The 16968-nt window shown below is 53.7% G+C and overlaps 6 protein-coding genes across 6 annotated transcripts; 3 read left to right on the top strand and 3 right to left on the bottom strand.

Annotated features, from left to right (window-relative positions):
- Window positions 1-842: 842 nt before the first annotated feature.
- On the bottom strand, window positions 843-3138 carry A1O7_06126 (uncharacterized protein; the record flags this gene model as incomplete). The annotated part of the gene is made up of 3 exons (XM_007760130.1): window positions 843-2321; window positions 2374-2549; window positions 2601-3138. 3 exons carry the CDS (start codon window positions 3136-3138, stop codon window positions 843-845), a joined length of 2193 nt encoding a protein of 730 aa, XP_007758320.1.
- Window positions 3139-3467: 329 nt separating this feature from the next.
- Window positions 3468-4631, top strand: A1O7_06125 (uncharacterized protein; the record flags this gene model as incomplete). Its single annotated transcript, XM_007760129.1, has 1 exon — window positions 3468-4631. The coding sequence occupies one exon, from the start codon at window positions 3468-3470 to the stop codon at window positions 4629-4631; it is 1164 nt and encodes a 387-aa protein (XP_007758319.1).
- A 4019-nt stretch (window positions 4632-8650) lies between these two features.
- A1O7_06124 (uncharacterized protein) lies at window positions 8651-9449 on the bottom strand (the record flags this gene model as incomplete). The annotated part of the gene is made up of 3 exons (XM_007760128.1): window positions 8651-9154; window positions 9222-9335; window positions 9390-9449. 3 exons carry the CDS (start codon window positions 9447-9449, stop codon window positions 8651-8653), a joined length of 678 nt encoding a protein of 225 aa, XP_007758318.1.
- A 375-nt stretch (window positions 9450-9824) lies between these two features.
- Window positions 9825-10378, top strand: A1O7_06123 (large subunit ribosomal protein L35e; the record flags this gene model as incomplete). Its single annotated transcript, XM_007760127.1, has 3 exons — window positions 9825-9827; window positions 9917-10065; window positions 10144-10378. 3 exons carry the CDS (start codon window positions 9825-9827, stop codon window positions 10376-10378), a joined length of 387 nt encoding a protein of 128 aa, XP_007758317.1.
- A 591-nt stretch (window positions 10379-10969) lies between these two features.
- On the bottom strand, window positions 10970-13789 carry A1O7_06122 (uncharacterized protein; the record flags this gene model as incomplete). The annotated part of the gene is made up of 1 exon (XM_007760126.1): window positions 10970-13789. One exon carries the CDS (start codon window positions 13787-13789, stop codon window positions 10970-10972), a length of 2820 nt encoding a protein of 939 aa, XP_007758316.1.
- Window positions 13790-15036: 1247 nt separating this feature from the next.
- A1O7_06121 (uncharacterized protein) lies at window positions 15037-16869 on the top strand (the record flags this gene model as incomplete). Its single annotated transcript, XM_007760125.1, has 1 exon — window positions 15037-16869. The coding sequence occupies one exon, from the start codon at window positions 15037-15039 to the stop codon at window positions 16867-16869; it is 1833 nt and encodes a 610-aa protein (XP_007758315.1).
- Window positions 16870-16968: the final 99 nt, after the last annotated feature.

The following is a 16968-nucleotide window of genomic DNA, read 5'->3' as shown; positions in this document are numbered from 1 at the left end:
AATGTTCTTTGACCAAGAGGTGCGACAAAGGCTGTCCGGCAGCAACGTGATGCTTCTCACAGCCCTGCTTCCGCAAGTAGTTAGTAGACAGTCCCACGAGTGTCGAAATCGACTCACGAGATTGGCTGGGGGAGGATGTCTCCACGCGCCGGCAGAAAGCGAGCGACGGGGTTGGATGGAGCGCAGTGAGTTCAGGATGAGGTCGGGCACAAAATTTTGAGGACACGGGCAAAGAGAGCCGCGAGGCCTGCGCCCACCCTTTACAGGCGTGAACTAGGCCAAGCGAACTGTTTTCAAGTACACCTCGAGCGACAGTACTCCGTGATGTCCAACAATTAATTAATAAAAGCGGTGAAATGTGGCAGAATTTTGTTTGTTGGAGAAGTCAAGTTAACTTGGGCTTCAAAATCTCCGCAATGACGTTAACAAGGCTGTGAGTCAGCCTCGTCAATCCCGAGGAAGATCCGACATAGGGAAGAGGCTGGAAGTCTCTTCTTTCACGATACAGAGAACTGCTGTACACTATCCAGAAAGACCTTAACCCTCATGAAAGCTCACCTTGGAGGCTTTGCGCACCAGAACACCAATCCGAGGTTCGACAGGAGCACCATCCTGGCTGTTGCAGTTTGGGAACCCAGGTAAGTATGGCCAGGCCGCTCATACCCCAGTCACAGCATGCGAATTTTCAGTCATGCCTTCGAGCTGATCTGTAGTACAGACCACCGAGCTCGAATGTCGTGAAGTGTCTACTTTTGTCCAGGCTGCCTAACGCAAGACAAACAGTGCGGTCAGTAGGCGCAAGCGCCACCACTTAGATACTCTTCCTTTCCCAGTCGGGCAATTCATATGTTCCGTTCCTCTGGTGGGCGGTACGGTACTCCCAATATTTGGAAGATCCTTCTTTCGTCGTGTGATTCCATTAACGCCCCATCATCAATTCGCTGGCGCCCAGCACCCTTCATTACATGCTTACATAGGCCATGTTGGTTCAGCCGCATTCCTTTTTTCCCTGCGAGGAATCTGATGCTTCGATTGAACAGGTCATTGCCTGTGAAGTAGATCAATGCTGCTCCAAGCTCCTCCCATGGTACGAATAGGAAATCGATACGTCGCCACCTCTCGCTACCAGGAAGTGCTGATGCCCCGTGCCATTTCGAAGTATCGTCCCCGGAAGAACGTCCAGTGGCAAGTGCCACTTTCAAGAAGCCTTGATCTGACAAAGCTGGCATGACGGTATCGAGCATCAAGGTACGAATACGGACTATGTCCGCCCCTTCCATGGTGATGATGCAGTCGATATCACCCGAGTCTTTGCTGCCGCATCGGTACGACCCTCCGATGATCAGCTGAAGTTTTGGGTCTGCAGCTTTCAGGGCGCTTTCCACCACGGCGGCATGTTGCTCGACCTCTTTGCGAGGGATTCTCTGCTGGAAGTCATCATAATGTTGGAGCCCGATCCGCTGGTTGGGCGTCAAGTCGGCACTTTTTTGGAGGTCCTGCAGCGTTCGGAAGCCTTGGGCTATCCAGCTGTGAGCTGTGGCCTCCCCGGCGCCATAGACTCCCTTGAACAACTTGAGGACTTGAGTTCTGGGGTCATTTTGTGCATATTCCAGCCGCTTGTACCGGCCTGTCGACACAATCTCCTCGACCTGGGCAGCAACACTCTCACCCAGTCCGATCTTCCGAGCTTCTTGACTTGTCCGAATCAGTTGACTGTGCCGGCGCAGTTTCCCGATTGCCTCTCGGAAAACTTTGGTCCGCCATTGATCACCTCTGCTCTCATACATGGTTACCATCTCCTGCAACTTTTCGATAGTCGCAGCGTTGGCGTTCGGGCCTCTGGCTATGGCAGTATGACTTTCCATGCATAAGAAGCCGGTGTTATTCGAGACCTTGGTAGCGGTGTTGGCATTGGAGCCTCTTGGATCGCCAACATGACGTTCTGCATCCTCGTCTCCGCTTTCTGAATCTTCACACGGGTCGGAAGCCGCAGCCACATCCGCACCCCCTCGAACATCCCTAATCGCAATCTCAAGAATATCCACGGCGGCTTCATTGTCGCTCTTCTGATTAAGGTGTTCAGGTTCACGTCTTGAACTGTCATCACGCTTTAAGTCCTGCAGAGCCGCATTCGCATGTGAGGACCTGTCGATTGTAAGGCCAGGAATTTCCGCGTTCGCAACAAGTGGAAGAACGACCTCGTTCGGATGATGCAAAGCTTTCCACCCGGGAACCTGGAAGCGCTCCCAGTGAGTTTCCTGCAAATACCGAGATTTGCAGCTCTCCAGCAGCCAACTGATGCGCAAGAGGGGAGGCTTTTTCTGCAAGCAACAGTCAGCATGAGGACTTGGTAAGATCTGGAGAAGTACACACTGGTATTTCCTGTGAAGAAAACCACTTGGCCACAGCTTTCACGTCGAGTTCGTTGTTGGTGACGATGATATGAGTGACTTCTCCGCAGAATTCGTGCGTCCATTGCGCACCGTGCTGGATCGCCTGATGTATGCGGATGCGTGCTCCAGAATCATCGTCATTGTTGGGTACGAAGTCTGCAGAAGCCGTTAGTAGGAAAGCGAACAGTTGGATGAGAGGGCACCTACAGAAGACGAGACCCTTGAAGATCTGCTTGTCCGGGTCGACTGGCTTCATTTTTGCCGCGAACTTTGGAAGCTGTTTGAGCTTTGGTCGACCTTCACCTTTGAGTCGCGCCTGGACATTCGAAAGGTCTGTAAAGTTTGTTCTCAACTTAGGATGTTTAGCCTTGGTCGAGCCTTTCTCGGGCACAGTCGCCGCCCTTTCTAGACGAGGTATCGGTCGTCCTTTCTGGGCTGGTTGCTGCTCGGGAAGAGTGGATGACCTGGCCAAACGAGGTTGGCGTACTGCTCTTTGATCCGGCTGTGCAGCGTCCTCCGATTGCTTCCTCTTCTGGCTCAACGGTGTCTTCTCTTCGATGACTGCTTTACTCGGAGCTAGCGTTGCTCTAGGCATGCTGACTGCCGGCTTAGTTTGGGGGTCCGTAAGTGGTGGTACGGGAACGCTCAGGGTCACCTCTTCCTGTGTGTCCTCGTCAAGGTCGCCTAAACGATCTAGGTCTCGAAAGAACTGCTCCTTTTCTTTCTTTTCTTGTGCGGACAACATCTTTGGTTGGTGATGATGGTGAGGCACTGTGGATTGCGAGGGATATGCATAGTCGTACGCAGGACAGGCAGTGTGCACGACATTGTTTCACGCTCGCGCTGGGAAGTCCAATTCTTCAGCAGTCAGTGAAGGCGGGGTGAGTGGGACGAACCGTTGTGAACCTTTTCACCTTTGTCCATTCACAATCAGACACGATAATGACGCGCTGTCACATGACTGTTGCCAAGAAATCTCTGTTGAGCTTGCACATGGTCCACTTCGATGTGTACGAGTACGTGCAGTTCGACGAGTAGCACTGCCCTGTATTCCACGCTGGATCATCATCCAGCATGCCACGAGAGGATGTTTTGACATTGTTTGTCACACTAGCACTGCGCCCTCACCGCCGTTGCATACAAAAACTCTCAAGATCGTCACCAAGGCTGACTCGCTATGCCTCTACCTCGAGCCAGAGCAAAACGACCCTTCCGGCAACGCAGGGAACCGAGGCTACAACTCGACCGAAGATCCCCCTTCACGTCGGCCTCGACCGCAACCCCGAAAGTGTGTCCGCCATCTCCCGAATCCCCATTCCTCGAGGAGTGAGAGGCGAGAAGTTCACTCCTCAAGTGCTAGCACGTCCCCTAGGTCTTGAACATCCTCCTCGACCCGGGCAGAACAGTCCTTTGGACAGCCGTACGCTCCGGGAGAGGCATGAGGAGTTTACAAGCTACGATAAAGCGCTGGAGCGACGACGTGTCTACCTCCGCACTTTCTTCCGTCCCTATTTTCAAGAATGGAGGGGGATGGACCATCACAAGGGAAAGAGCTTCGTGTCAAGTCCACGGTTGTTCAAGCGAGAGAAAGCGCTGTACTTTCCGAATATTTGGGGCCAGACACTGGCTAAAGAAGGAGATGGGCCAGACGGTGGGCGAGACACGACACCACTTTTGATGGGCAAGGTATCTCTGATAGGCATACACGCGAATTCATGGGCTGAGGAAATGGTCAACTCGTTCATCGGGGGAAAAAACAATCCGGAGCTGAGCAGACTATTAGACCAGAACAGGGGCCGGTTGCAGCGGGTGGATATCAATGTCTCAGGCGATTGGATTCGCGCTCTAATTGTGCGGACGTTCAGCGGCCGCATTCGACAAAACATCCCTGAGGAGCAATGGACCAGGTATTTCAAGATCAAATTGCCACGCGACATTCGACGCGGTCTGTCAGACGAGGTACGCGATGCCATGGGCTTCCTCAACAGCCAAGTCGGCTACGTCTACCTCGTCGATTCCAGCTGTAAGATCCGTTGGGCGGGGAGTGCCTATGCCTGGGACGGGGAAGTGGACGGACTGAACGCTGCGGTCCAGAGACTACTTCAAGAGGAAGAAACCCTGGGACAGGCGTCATCGAAGCCGCTGCCATCTTCAGCGAAAATTGTCCAGAGGCCACGAGCGCCACCAAAAACCTCGACCGAGAAGCCCAATGCAATGCCCAACGCTGTCGTCGCATGATTCAGATCTCCACATAGCCCGGTCTTTCCCAAGAACTTCGACATCCTAGAAATCCCAGAATAGCCCAATACGCCACTCAATGCATCCGGCCATTTCGTCAATCATAAAAGCACAGAGATCAATGTTCACAATTCTCCTCCGGCTCCGGTCTCGTCCTATACGACCAGAAAGTCAGCAAATCTGCCACAAAGATACGCCTGCGACCGAGCACAGTCGACTTACCCGCACTTCGGACACGGCATATCCGCCTCTGCTCCATCTAGGATCTCGTGCCGAATTCTGCACTTCTTCGAGCCCACGACCTGCACTTTGGCATAGCCGCTGGCATCGGATAAGAGTGCCATCTTTTTCGGCGCTGACGACTCGGAGCATATCGAATGGACATAATATGGTGCGGGTCGTGCTGTGCCAGGACAGCAGCTGAAGTGATAGGTATAATAGATGCACATGTCGGGTTGGAAATGTCCCGTGAAATGACCGGTATTGAGCTAGGGAGCTTTGCTGAGGAGGCCGCGCGATCGGTGGAAGATGATTTGAGAGAGTGCCTGGTCGGTTGCCGGCTTTGCTGCGTCTGTCGGTCCGGACTGGCACTCAAGCTGGACTAGAGGTAGTCGTCCTAGACTCTCCAGGTTGCGCTCCTGCGGGCGGCTCTGGCGCGCGCTACCGGGGCGGGCTGGCTTCTGAGTCTGCGGATGATGGCCGTGCTGATGCTGATTCTTCTGCTGAAGTACTGGGATCATTCATGTCCATATCCCATCGGCGCGCAGCGGAGGAGTGAATAACGTCTCGCGCCACCGCTCGTTTGCTTGCACCAATGTAGTGCGCCTACAAGTGTGGCCGGAAAAGTTCTCCGCTCCTTGATTCCCAATTGCTGGTTCCGGACGCTCTCAGAGAAATCGATTGTTCCTTTGTTTATGCGCAAGCACCACGGACACAAATTTTTTCAGAAGTTTGATGTCAACGTCAAGACCCAGCTGATATAGTAACACAAGCGAGAACAAAGAAGAAGGGCCCGCCTCGCGCACCAATAAGATAAGAGATTACGCGGTGGCTTTGTGTGTGTACACAGTATATACCGCAAGTCACTGACTTGATACAAGAACAGCAAGCCTAGGTGTTGAAAGCGGCAATCAAATATCCGTGTCAATTGATCAATCAAATGAAGTGACAGAGAAGAGAGAGAGCGCGGAGATTCACTCGATGCCGAAAATTTTAAACACCATGCCAATTGCCAATTGCCAATTGCCAATGCTCGGGCCCAGGAGCCTCAGCATTCACACTGTCGGCATCTGCTCAGTTGCACTTTGTCGGTAAGTTCGGTATTACTTAGCATGAAGGAACATCCAAACGAGGGCGTGCAGGGGAACCCTTCGCCGCTCAAGCTTCTTTCGGCGGCGCAAAGTCGCTATTCTTTCCCACCTTTGACGTACTTTTCTGGAAAAGAACTCCTCCACCATGACGCACGCAGCGAACTTTTGTGGCCATGCAGCAGCGTACGAGGAGCGTAGCATGTACGAAGTAATTACACAGTAGCCGGCACATCCATAAGGTAACCCTCCTGCGGATTTAACCACGAGGGGATGACCACGGCAAGCCAACCAACCAGCCAGTCGAGCCAGTCAATCAATTCGTGCCTACCGAGTACAGCAGCAATTTCCCGTGTCGTGCTGTAGGGTCCCGGGTGGCGGGCCCGATACCGTAGCCATGCCACGCCATGCAATGCAGGCCTGCAGTTTTCCCCGGGCGGGAACCGGCACAGCGGGATTTTTGCGCAGCGCGCACGACGGTACTGTAACGGTGGGAGGACCGAGGGGCAGAAGCCAAGGGTCATTATGACTGCACAGTCACACGCAGGGCATGGACCTAAAAAGCTTGTGTGGCTCAAGAAACCAACATCAGCATCATACACTATTAGTCGCTTCGTTGCCTTCCGCCGCTTGGGGTCGAAAGGCCCATTCAGCCGGAATGTTTAGCCCCGTGTGCGTGCTTTTGTCTCGTCGACCTGACGTCTGCCAACACAGAGTAGTTACCTAGGTATGTGGTCGTCGGCCGTGCTTTTGGTGGGAACTGCTCGAGAAGTCCTCCTCGTGCGCAACGAGGTGCCTGCATGAGGTGGTATATCCAAGCCAGCATGGACCGTATGTTTACCTTCGCGCCCACGCACGATATGTCATCTCGCAAAAGCATGAGGATGAGGATTCGTTCTGCCGACACTTACGGCTTCCACGTCCGCATCCGCAGCGTGATTCGTCCGGGAGTTGCCGCCAGGGCAGGTGGGCGCGAGAACACGAACATGCAGAGCAAGGACGACGACTGATTCAAGGACGGCGACTACGCCACGCATGCATAGGTAATCACATACTTTAGCAATGCGGCAAGCCAGCGTTGAAGCAGCATTGGTGCTCCTGCCGCTTTCGCCATGTACTGGCTACCAGTGCACCGTAGGTCCTGTACTGAGCTCACAGAGAACACGTGGGAACCTACGTCGTCATGCCATGCTGTGACGCATGGTTCCGTCCCAAAAACTGAGATGAAGGAAATGGGTGGTTTGATCAAAAGCTTTGGATGATCTGACGTTTTACATGCCTACCCAGTGCATGATAAGCGAGCCAGACATATAGGCAAGTCAAACCTGTAAGATGAGGGCCGGTGAGATGACCGCCTAATCCCGCCGAGGCCCTTACGCCATAAGAGGACTGAACGACGGCGGATAGGACTGGGTTGGTTACGATGAAGGACAGTGCAGAGGACAACCTCATAACCTGGGTTATCAAAATGACGGGCAGAGGGCACACCTCCAGGGAAGAAGATCAATGCAGGGAAGTGCTTGTGAACTGACATCTGTATTTGGAGAATCTACCCACAGGGTGTGCCGTAATTCGAGTCGGCGAGAGGATCGGCAAAGGGGAGTTCTAGGAAAAGACTTGGACGAGTAGCGCGTACGGGGCCTATAGCGGCCGTCTTATCCGCGCGCCAGTGACAGATCTGGGCTATAAAAAGGCCAAGGCTGAAAACGCCAGGGACAAGTGAAATCCTCGGTTGCAAGATAACGTGACGTCGGCCGAACCGAGATGGCAATTCTGTCTCACTTTCCGAGATTCAAGATCCAGTTGGAAGCCCAACAACCTTCTTCATTACACGAGCACATGTCTCAGATCTCATGCTGATGTTGGGGGACTGTGACTATCGCCCTGCTCCTTTCAAGGACCTCGTAGAGGCGGAGGACCCTGGAAAGTGCCGGGTGTCAGAATTTCGAGGGCGATGCATATGACGGCTGGGATGATACGTCCACTGTAGGCCATGTGCTCGACGGTGGCGGGATCGCTCTATTGGCTCGGAGCCGAGGACATAGACCCGGCAACCGTTTTGCCAGGCGTCCGTCAGCCTTGCATAGCCATTGCCCTGCAGACCATGCTGACTGGCCTCGCAGGTCCGGAAGTCCTGAAAATGCATTCTTGTGGAAATCATGCTCGCAAAAGCCAGGGCTCGGATATTGCATGAGATCAGCTGACATACGGATTGCCAACGTCGGTACGTACGGCCTTTGGTCTGTGCCTGACTGGTCCCTATCGTGGAAATGGTGACACCAAGAAGGGACCGTATCGTGGGATGACTCGGGATGAACGTCTCCGCCTGTTCTGCGTGCAGTCAGCTGCAGCAGTGGGATCGCCGCTCATGTCTGACAGCAACACGTGCGTAGGGCTGTGTCTGGCTGTCGCTGGGGCCAACGCCGCTGTTAGGAAAATGACATGGATGCATCTGCGACGCATTCGCCGTCATCACCTGTGTCCGGAGCTGAGCAGCTCAACGCTGGTTGAGATCCAGTCGGTTACGACCGACCTATCGTGATCCGCATTGTCATTTGCTTCTCACCAGCATGACAATGTACTGGAGAAGGTACCATTTTGCACTGCGAGGACAATTCTCCCCCAAATGCTCGCTCCGCACCTAGACATGCGGTGCAGGTTCCGCGACCGTGACTCGTTTGTTGAGCTGCGGTTCTGGCCATTCCCGCACAATCAGCTGAAGTAAAGCAACATCAGACAGCAAAATGCAATGAAACTGCCCAGGATGAGGCCATCCCGTCGTCTTTTCGACCCGATCCGCTGAATCAAGCCATTCACGCCAGGTATCTGTGCCGCGGCGCCCGTGATCCGCCGGTTGATACTGGACAAAGTCTCTCTCTGTATGCCGAAGTTCTCATTGATCGCATACGCCTGTGACAGCACTCCGTCAATCACACTGTGACTTTGATCAAGCCGATTGCGTTCTTGAAGCATGTACTCCGCCTCGGCCTCGGCTGGGTTGTTCGTACGGAACGCGTCGATATCGGAACGGACGTTTGCGAGCAGGTGCTGACGATCGCGGGCTTCGGCGATAGAGGCCTTTAACCGGCGGAGTTCCTGGCGGTGGTCGCTCAGGACTTCACGATGCCGGGAGAGGTTGTTCTGCTTGAGGGAGGAAGTACTTAGGGCGGACTCGGAATCCAGGAGACGAGCAAGTTGCGAGACTAGTCCTTCGCGCTGTACATGCAGGGGTGTGTTAGCACAGAGTGTTAGGCGCGCGGGAGCTCTCTTTTGTATGTCTAACCTTTTCCAGCAATTCTTGGATCTCTGCTTCGTTCCTTTGTTCTTCATCAGACGGTTTGGGAGGCAGTTTCGAGCTGGAGGCGTATTGTGAGTAAGTGTGGAATAGCGTTTCGGTCTTGCAATTGTCAGCTCCCGGAAGCTGTATTCGAGTAGTGGAGGCCAATAGTACCTGACTCTCCAACGTCCTGATCTGCTGGCGCAACTGCGCCCATCCTGTGCTCGTTGTCATGGTGGCAGTGGTCGGGTACGGGAAGGATGACTATTATTTTCTCAGATTACACATGCGGATGTGCAAGCGGGAGCAAGACCATTAGTCCCATCATCTGAATTGGCCAAAATCGATCTCGGTTTCAATCCAGATGTTGAGAGTAGTTGCGATCTGGTATTCAAGGTGTCCTGGCCCTGGCCTGAACGAGGCTGAGAAAGGGCCCGACCATGCCAAGACGGGGTGGTCCGCAGCCAATCACGAACCCGTAACTCTTGGCGCACTTCCACAAACAATTTCTGAGGACCGCAGGTTTGGCCATGCCAACATCGACAACGACGTTCAGCCCTCATTTCCCACCCGCGTTTTTGACATCGACAACATCACCAAGCAGCGAAGATGGTACGCGCCTTGCCTTCCCTCAGATCACACCGTCCAAGTGATTGTTTGCCTCGAACGAAGATATGATCGCTAACGACCTTTGTGACTAGTCGTCGAACAGCGCCCGTGTGAAGCCCGGCCAACTCTGGGGCAAGAGCAAAGATGACCTGAAGAAACAACTCGACGAGCTCAAGACGGAACTGGGTCAATTGCGTGTGCAGAAGATCGCGGGTGGTGCTTCGTCGAAATTGACAAGAATGTACGTTCTTACCACACGCAAATTTACTTTCGACATACGACGGTAGAAGAACCTAACCAAGTGACCATTGGCATGTAGACACGATCTCCGCAAATCCGTTGCCCGCACTCTGACCGTCATCAACGCCAACCAACGACACCAACTCCGGCTCTTCTACGCCAAGAAAAAGTACCTCCCGCTCGATCTACGTCCCAAGTTGACCCGTGCGATCCGTCGTCGACTGTCGAAGAAAGATGCTGCTAGGGTGACGGAGAAGCAGAAGAAGAAGCAGACACACTTCCCGGCTAGGAAGTATGCTGTCAAGGCCGAGTAGGGTGGTTAGGGAGCGCGAAGCGAATTTTGGGGAACGTGCATCGCCCATGAGAAATGCTTGCGGAGTCGTGGATCAGGGATGAGGCAATGGCATCTTCATGACCTTTCGAGGGCACGCGAGTGAAAGCTGACGTCGGCACTGAGGATACCCTGGCTTCTAATGCCGTCGCATACGTGTGAGATGAGCATGGCAGGTTGCGTCGCTGAAGGCGGATGTCCTTCGGCGCCTTGCAAACAACAAAGAAACAAGAAACAGTTCAACTACCTGAGCTGAACCTTTCGCGATATCACATATTGCCTCTGTAGGATTTGGATCCCTGCTACATGCCATTGAAAAGCTACTCATTTGCGCGTACCCCCATCACTTATGAATTTTCTCTCAAGGCTCAAGCACCCAGTTTCCATCACAGACACATCTCACCAAGGCAGATTGCTTGAGCGGCGCGACGTCCTTGTGCGCCTTGCGAACACCGAAGAAACAAGGACAGTTCAACTACCCGAAGCTGAACCTTTCGCGATATCACATATTGCATCCGTGGGAGTTGTGTCCTGGCTATATGCCATTGTGAGCCACTCATTCACGCGTGTCTCATCACTTATGAACTTTCTCCCAAGGCTCAAGCACCCAGTTTCCGTCACAGACACATCTCGCCAACGATAGAGCAATCTGCCTTGGCCATTCTTTAGGCGGCACAACGACGTCCTCGCTGAAACTGCCACATCTGATGCATTTCCTGACCATGGGTTGACCCGCGCCGTGAGGCTCTGCCGTGCCCTTTGTGATCGGTCGCTTCCGAAGAACATCATAGATGATTTCCGTAGATCGGCCACCACGTCGATGACCCAGGATACCAGGATTCAGGAAGATGTATTCCAGGTCGACGTGGTCAACAAAGAGTTTGAGTCGATCGACCAACATCTTGGCTCGCAAGCCTGAAGGACTGTTGACCAGCTTGCTGAGCAGGGTCTTGATCGTCGGTTGATACGCCTCATGGACGATGCCTGTAGCCATCATGTCGAGTTGTCGGACCGCTGTGGCTGCAATGTTCCCCTCCACGTCACCGGCCGCGGACCACCTGTACTCAAGAAGCGCCTCGATGGCGCCGAAGGACAAGCCTTTACCATTTGTCTGCTGTTGGATGCACTGCAGTACTTGCAGCTGATGTTGTGACTTTGGCTCCGTGATCTTGGCATACGTCCTGACTGCTCTCACAAAGGCGATCAGGAAGATGCGCGAGGCATGGCAATTCAACAATAGCGCAACGAGGCCCTGACTTCCATCGCCATGCGTGTCACCAAGTCTTCCGCGGTCCTTGCCGTCGAACATGTCCGGATTACTCTCTCGGTCACCCACTTCTAGGATAGCATTGAAGATGAATCTGATAAGTGATAGACCCCATCTCAGGTTCGCGCACAACATGTCGGTGAAATCCTGGCCGACGACAATGGTCACATTCTGTATGTCTCTGAGGTTCATGAACAACAACGTGGTTGTTTGCCGCACATTGTTGACTATCCACGCCCACTGCGCGCTCAACGTCCATCCGCCTGTTCTCCCGTCCGTAGAAGCCACGGACACAAGCTGCGAACAGGTTGATGCCAGGCTCGCGTGGTAAGAAAACACTTTAGCCATGACCTGTTTGTGGAACATACGTTCGAGCTCCGAGCCCGGCGTCTTTTCATGCACGAATTCGCCGTCTCGGAAGAGAGTGCGGTAGACGCTCGAAATTACTGTTGGGATCAAGGCTGGAGGGATGGTGCGCGAGGCACACATGAGGATATCGTCAATGGTGGCATTAGACCAGCAGGCTCGGGCGAAAGTGAGGTTGAGAGCTGCTATCGCAGCGTCAACGTGCGGATCTAGTGGTTGTTGTATTTGGTGCTGTTCCAGGTGATGTTCCATGACAGCGAGCTGGGTCTTGCCGTTCGCTGTGAGATCTGCTCTAACGCAAGCACCGGGCGAGAAACTTGGATCAAGGATAGTTTGCGTATAAGGAAAGGTAAACCCCGATTGTGCCATACACGAAGTTTCTTGCGCTGAGGCCGCGTATGACATCGGAGTCAGATCTTCTAAGCTGAGAAAGTCCGTCCGGTTCTCTTGTGTAGTGATTGCAAGCGTCTGAACGCCATCTATGTGATGCACCGTGATAATGACCTGCTCTTCCTTGTCCGGTTGTTCCTGCAGGACATAAAGCGGTTTCGGTGCTGCCGCAGCAGATCCTGTAGAGGGAAGAGCATCGAAAAGAGGGTGTAATTTCGTTTCGACTGACTTCACCGTCCACCTCTTGATGAGACTGGAGACCAGAAAGCCGGCGTCGGGAATGCTGGCAGTCCTGTTGACACCCGTGAGTACCGCAAGGATTGTTGGGGGCGTCTGGACTGCTTTCTCCACGTCTGACGTCTGCACCATCGTCAGATGACTCAGTAACCAAGACTCGGGGTCGAAAGTATCAGGTACAGCAGCCGAACCAGATGGATACGATGACACTTTGCTGGAGACCGGATCAATAGTCAATACAGGAAGTCCCTCGAGACCTTGATTGACCTCTGTCCAGTCGATAGCGAGCAAGACGGCCGATATGACCTTTTGGTAGGAGTGTATCGCAATCAGCATCTTCCCGTCTATTGTAGGAGCGAAGCTGGCGTGAGTGTATAGGACTCCGTCTTGCGGCGTCAGCTGCTTGATGATCCTCAAGTACTGTCCGTCACGCCGCTGAAAGCAGAGTGTAGTCAGGCCGTTCCGGTGGACGATCAGGGCGGCTCTGGGCCAGTACGTCCCGAGTGGTTTGGCTCTACTATTCGCGTGTTCCCATCGCGTTTCGCCCTTTGAGGCGTGAGTGACCACATTTCTTGGTCTTTCCTGCCTGTCCTGGTTCAGCCAAGTCAAGCCAATTGGCTGCGAGTAATCGTCGCCTTCGTCGATAGCGCCCTGCCGAGCAAGATTGAGACGGTTAATGGCCGTCAGAGCCACGTGATAGATCCAAACTCGTCCCTTGATGTCCACCACGGCAAGCTCACCTCCGGTCGCGCTCCAGGCTAGGCTAATTGCCTCTTCGAAAACAGTCGTTAAGGAATGTCTCTCGTGGAGACCCCAGGACTTGGATCCGTGGTCGTACCGCAGACACTCAAGATAGACGGTCGATCCATCCTCGGAGATACCGGCGAGGTGGCCATGTCTTGACCACGCAATCCGTTCTAGACAACCACTGTACCATTTGCGGGCAAGTTGTTCGACAACAGCCGGGTTTGGAGGGATGGCGACACTCGGGACAGTACCATTAATGTCGGCATCACTCAGATCGGCGCCAGCATCGATCTGCTGAATCTGTTGTTGGAGGGAGTTCTGGTCGAAGAAGGAATCGGACGCGAAGTCGTCGGGCGGATCTTGATCCATCAGGTTCAGGTGGTTCATCGAGATAGGCCTCGTCACGTACTCGTACTACAAGCTGAACGCGGCGAAAAGGTCCATTGGCTACCAACTCAGGTATTCCCCCCAGTGGGTGTGATTAATGCTGTATATATGTAGGTGAAAGAATAATTACTTGAGGGTCTGTCACGGAGCCTGTATGGCCCAAGCTTTTGAGCAGGTCTGGTGTGAAGAGAAGTGAAATATAGAGTTACAGCAGGAAAACGTGCGACTGTGAGAACAAAGGTGAAGCTCCAATAAACAGTAACCAGAAGACTCTTCGTGAATACTGTGTACCACCACAAAGAACAGAGGGGCATCTGCACAACCGAAAGGCTGAAACAGCGGCGACGAGTACAGTACGAAGCACGAGGGAGCCAGCTAAAAGCGGCAGGTGGGCACGCCGCTACAGTACCTAACACAGCACAAGCGCCAGGGGTCGTCGCGGGCCACTCCAGGCAGTAGCTGGGGAAACCGCCACGGGAATCCTGTTGTTGTGCGTCTACTAATTAGTGGTTTTGCAGTCGCTTATCGTCAATGGAGCAGCAACATCATCATTTGTTCGCGTGCATAGTGATGAAGGGTACTCCAGAGATGGAACTTTCATCAGCTACGTGACTTGTAATTGTGGCCGCCAGTCGTGCAACTTATGCTGTACGCACAGTATTACAGGCTTGCAGTGCTGGTTGAGGTCCGCATTAGACCTGCCAGGCACTGGTGGGTGATTTGTCCCCCATAATCGTGGCCCCCAAGTCACTGCAGCCAATCGCTAGTCCGTGTTCCCAGCATTCTTCCCGCTGTGCCGCTGTGCGTGTTTTGCAGCATGCGTCCGCGCTTCTGGGTTTCGATCGGGCATCTTCAGACCAGGGCTGCAAACAGCCGCCCGCCGCTGACGCTTCTGCTTGGACGCCCGCGTCCCTCCTGCCTGATTCACCTGCCCACTTCCCTGTTCAGGTTCGTGTCATGTACTCCGTACTCCGTACTTCGTCCTCTACTCGGCCAGCCTCATCATCGACTCGCCGACTGCGCCTCAGCTCATCCTCACAACAAACGATCCTTTGCGACCACCTCACTGGTTTCTCACCTGATGTTTTTTTGAGAGAGGCTTAAGTGACAACGCTGAAGGGCAATCTAGTGTCATGTACACAAAGGCCAGACTCGAGTCGACACATCCTCGCTGAATGGGCTGCTCCTTCCCGTCATGCGATAAATCACTTTTCTCAACTTCACCGGTAATTCAACTCCCAACCACGATGGAATTCGACCAAATTTCGGAGCTTTCGTCGCCCTTGAGCTCAATTCCCAGCTCTCCTCTCAGCTCTCCTCCATCTTCGCCCACTCTCCCTCCTGGTTTTCAAGTCGTCACACCACCTCCCTCACAGCATGCCGGCGACGAAATGCCTCGCCCACGAAAGCGCCGGAAGCTCGAGCCAAAGATTCGCACAACCCAGTATCTAGACCTCACTTCAGACACGGCGCAGTCCGAGTACGATCGCAGAGAAGCTCTAGACACCCTTCTCAAAGCCGTGCGAAACAGGAGAAAGATTGTGGTCGTCGCAGGGGCTGGCATTTCGGTTTCAGCTGGTATTCCCGACTTCAGGTCCTCCCATGGCCTCTTCAAGAGCTTGCGAGGTGAACACAAATTGAAGAGCTCCGGCAAGATGCTGTTCGACGCCTCCGTTTACAAGGACGACCACTCAACTGCAGAATTCCACAAGATGGTGCGCAAGCTGTCCAAGATGGCTGACAATGCCAAACCGACCCTCTTCCATCGCTTTCTTGCCAGACTGGCTGTTGAGGGACGACTGCTGCGGCTGTATACCCAGAATGTGGACGGGCTTGAGTCGTCCTTACCGCCCTTGGCTACTCAAGTGCCTCTCAGCCACAAAGCGCCCTGGCCAAAGACGATCCAACTCCATGGTGGACTCGAGAAAATGATGTGCCAGAAATGCCGACACATTTCCGACTTCGAGGCGCATTTGTTTGACGGGGCCTCTCCGCCATTGTGTCCCCAGTGTGTCGCCGCCGATGCGCTAAGAACGACACATGCGGGCAAGCGAAGTCACGGGGTTGGCAAGTTACGTCCTCGAATTGTTCTCTACAACGAGCATAATCCTGATGATGAGGCCATTGGCGCTGTCACCACGGCAGATTTCCGAACGCGACCCGATTGCGTGATTGTGGTTGGAACCAGCATGAAGATTCCGGCAGTTCGGCGCATAGTTCGCGAGATGTGTCAGATTGTCAAAGACAGACGGGAAGGCACCACCGTCTGGATTAACCATGAGCCAGTACCGCCTGGGAAAGATCTTGAAGACTGTTGGGATCTGATCGTTAGTGGTGACAGTGATGAAGTGGCTCGACTGGCACGGTTGAGGGAATGGGATGATCCTAGCACTGACATGGCTGAAAACTACACCGAGGCCGATCTTGATAGAGTCAGGTCGAGTCAGGGCGAGATCGAGGTTGTGATACCTCCGACTCCCAAGAAGAGCGAAACTACGGCCTCGCGGCTGCTGCCATCTGCGGCGATCAACACAATGACTCCTCCACGCAGCCAGAACGGAGACGAGCCCTCCAAGACAGGAAAGAAACCGGCATCCACCACACCCTCACCGATCCGCATCAAACTGAACGTGACAGCGCGGAGCAAAGAGGCTTCTGCGCCGCAAGCAACAGTGAAAAATGCAGCGAGCAGGGGCAAGTCACTTTTGGATCTTCTCAATGGACAAGAGAACAAGACGAAAACGGCTAAATCCAAGACCTCGCTCAACAAGAAACCCAAGGTTACGAAAATCAGGGCTTCTGGCACGCTCGCAAGACAAGCAGTCATTACTGGCAGAGTCACGAAGCCTGTTGTTGAGATCAACAAGGCCGGCCTCAAGCCGCCTCCATCAGAACCACTGTCTCCACGGCGCGATGCGAACGAAGCACCTCCAGCCCCTACATCAGAGTTCTCAAGCGTGGATGCAAGTCCCGCGCCAGAGACGCCTCCTTCGACATCTGCCGCAGAGGAGTGGCGCAACAACGATACAGTCTCACCCACGGGTAGAATCCCCACGGATATGGTCAGATTATTAAATTAGGGAATTGTGATTCGAACAAATGACCGATCAGGTTGCCATGGCCGAAATTGACCATCTTGAAGGGTACTCGGGCGCAGGCGGCCAGGAAGGCCGGCCCTC

This window comes from Cladophialophora yegresii, assembly GCF_000585515.1.
Source record: "Cladophialophora yegresii CBS 114405 chromosome Unknown aczIN-supercont1.4, whole genome shotgun sequence".
In the NCBI taxonomy this organism is placed as follows: domain Eukaryota; kingdom Fungi; phylum Ascomycota; class Eurotiomycetes; order Chaetothyriales; family Herpotrichiellaceae; genus Cladophialophora; species Cladophialophora yegresii.
The sequence above is the reverse complement of the archived record's forward strand: the minus strand, read 5'-3'. Positions and strand labels throughout refer to the sequence as shown.